This window comes from Seriola dumerili, unplaced genomic scaffold (genome assembly GCF_002260705.1).
Source record: "Seriola dumerili isolate Sdu_G_001 unplaced genomic scaffold, Sdu_1.0 BDQW01001051.1, whole genome shotgun sequence".
Lineage (NCBI taxonomy): Eukaryota > Metazoa > Chordata > Actinopteri > Carangiformes > Carangidae > Seriola > Seriola dumerili.
The window spans coordinates 592,185-593,952 of record NW_019175306.1 but is presented as its reverse complement, the minus strand read 5'-3'; the positions used below and the strand labels follow the sequence as shown (position 1 = coordinate 593,952).

General features: G+C 41.2%; 1 protein-coding gene across 1 annotated transcript in view; it reads right to left on the bottom strand.

Moving 5' to 3' along the window:
• LOC111237654 (PDZ domain-containing protein 4-like) overlaps positions 1-693 on the bottom strand; it is a 42,817-nt gene extending 42,124 nt beyond the window's left edge. The window contains exon 1 of the mRNA XM_022766827.1: positions 634-693. Within this exon, the coding sequence (XP_022622548.1) occupies positions 634-693 (60 nt within the window). The remainder of the gene's footprint in view (positions 1-633) is intronic.
• Positions 694-1,768: the final 1,075 nt, after the last annotated feature.

Genomic DNA, 1,768 nt, shown 5'->3' with positions numbered 1-1,768 from the left:
ACACACACACACACACACACACACACACACATTTCCATGAACAAGCAAAGCAGTGTGAGCAGGATTTCAGTTGTGAGTCCTATGTGACTTTCAGCCTCCACTGGATAAAAAAAAAAAAGAAAACCAGCAGAATAACACCATGACCTTTACAGAGAGTAACTAGACCAACCTGCAGTGATGAATGGTACTGTAGTTTCCTCTACACACACATCACACACACACACACACACACACACACACACACACAGACAATCTCAGCTGAACCTGCATTTCTGTCTCCAAAACAACGGCAGTTAAAGCCACATTCATGTTCTTATGTGAACATCTACATGTATGTCTCTTACATGGATTTTTGATCTAATCATGCCATTATTTGTCCTTTCTGTCTTTATTTATTTTGTTTTTGTCTAAATACTGAGGACCTCAGAAGGCTACTGTTTAGATTCATATCTTTCCCTCCAGGTAGCTGCTGGTTTTACATGTACAGTGTGCAGAGAGAGCAGGGAGGCAGAGGTCCAAGATCCTATAATGACTGAATTTTCATTTGATGGTTTAATGGTTAATCTTTTTCTTTACCATCAGTTAATCACATTCAATTAGAGTCAGTCAGAAAAACGTCCTCAGATTTCTTACCTGGAACATGATCCTGTACTGCTCCTCCGGACGTTTGACCACACACATGTTGCAGCCCATGATGACGTCTGACACTCGTCCTCTTTATCTCTCTCTCTGCTTTCTTCTCGTCTTTTTTATCTCTCCGTCCTCTCTCTTCTGTCTATGCAGGTCCCTCAGGAAACAGCTGACACTCTGTATCAGTAATCCAACTCGTCCGTCTGACCTTTCACCTCCCAGTCAGACGTCCTCAGGTCAGTCCTCACTCTCTGATTGCGTGATAATTTGCCTCTTTATCAGCCTCTGATCTTTGACCCACAATGAGGCAATGAATGTTTGTGTAAATGACAGAGTCTGAAGCTAAGATGAGGTCATCTGAATTTAAAAGGGACGGGTTAAAGAAACCAAATCAGATTTGAGACAAAGTGAAGTTGTAGTCCTCTCTGACAAAGATCCTCTATGTAGGAAGATTCATTCTTGGTCTTGTAAAATTTGACCATAAATCTTCAAAGAAATTTGATTAAGCTGTTTAATGAAAAAGTTCCAGTGAGATTCAAATGTCTTCTCCTGTTTTCCAGGTTTATTTCAGAGATATAAAAAACTTTTGTTAAAAGTGAATTTTCAGTCAGTGTTTTGGCAACTACGCTCAATGAGGGGAACTGTTGTCTCACTTTCTCCTCAGAAAAGCAAAACTTCCCATAAGAAATGAAGCCACTTTATCAAAAAATCCCCAACTGTGCTTCATTAAGTTTAAGAGGCTTTCATGTGTCAAACTTCTTCAACAGAGACGTCTGTTTGTTCAGAAAAGTGTCACTCGTGATAAAAACCCAGCTGAGTTCACTTTCTGTCGTCTCCTCTCTGCTCTGTCACTCTGAAGACAAAAGCGAAACCCACTTCTGTGTTTCTTCACGTTTTTCTCTCGCAGACACAAACAATGATGAAACGAGAGACAAAAGGAGCAGGACATTTCTGCTTTTTTTTTTTTTTTCTGTTGTGATGCTCCTCACAGCAAACAGCTTTTATCTGTCGTGCTGCAGGGGGCACAGAGGCGAGATGCTGCGTCTTTTCATCACGGTGAAAAATTAATTTTTATTCATGCGTTGCAGATTGTTTCAGCCCTGCAGGGGACGAGGAGGAGGAGGTGGAGGAGGAGGAG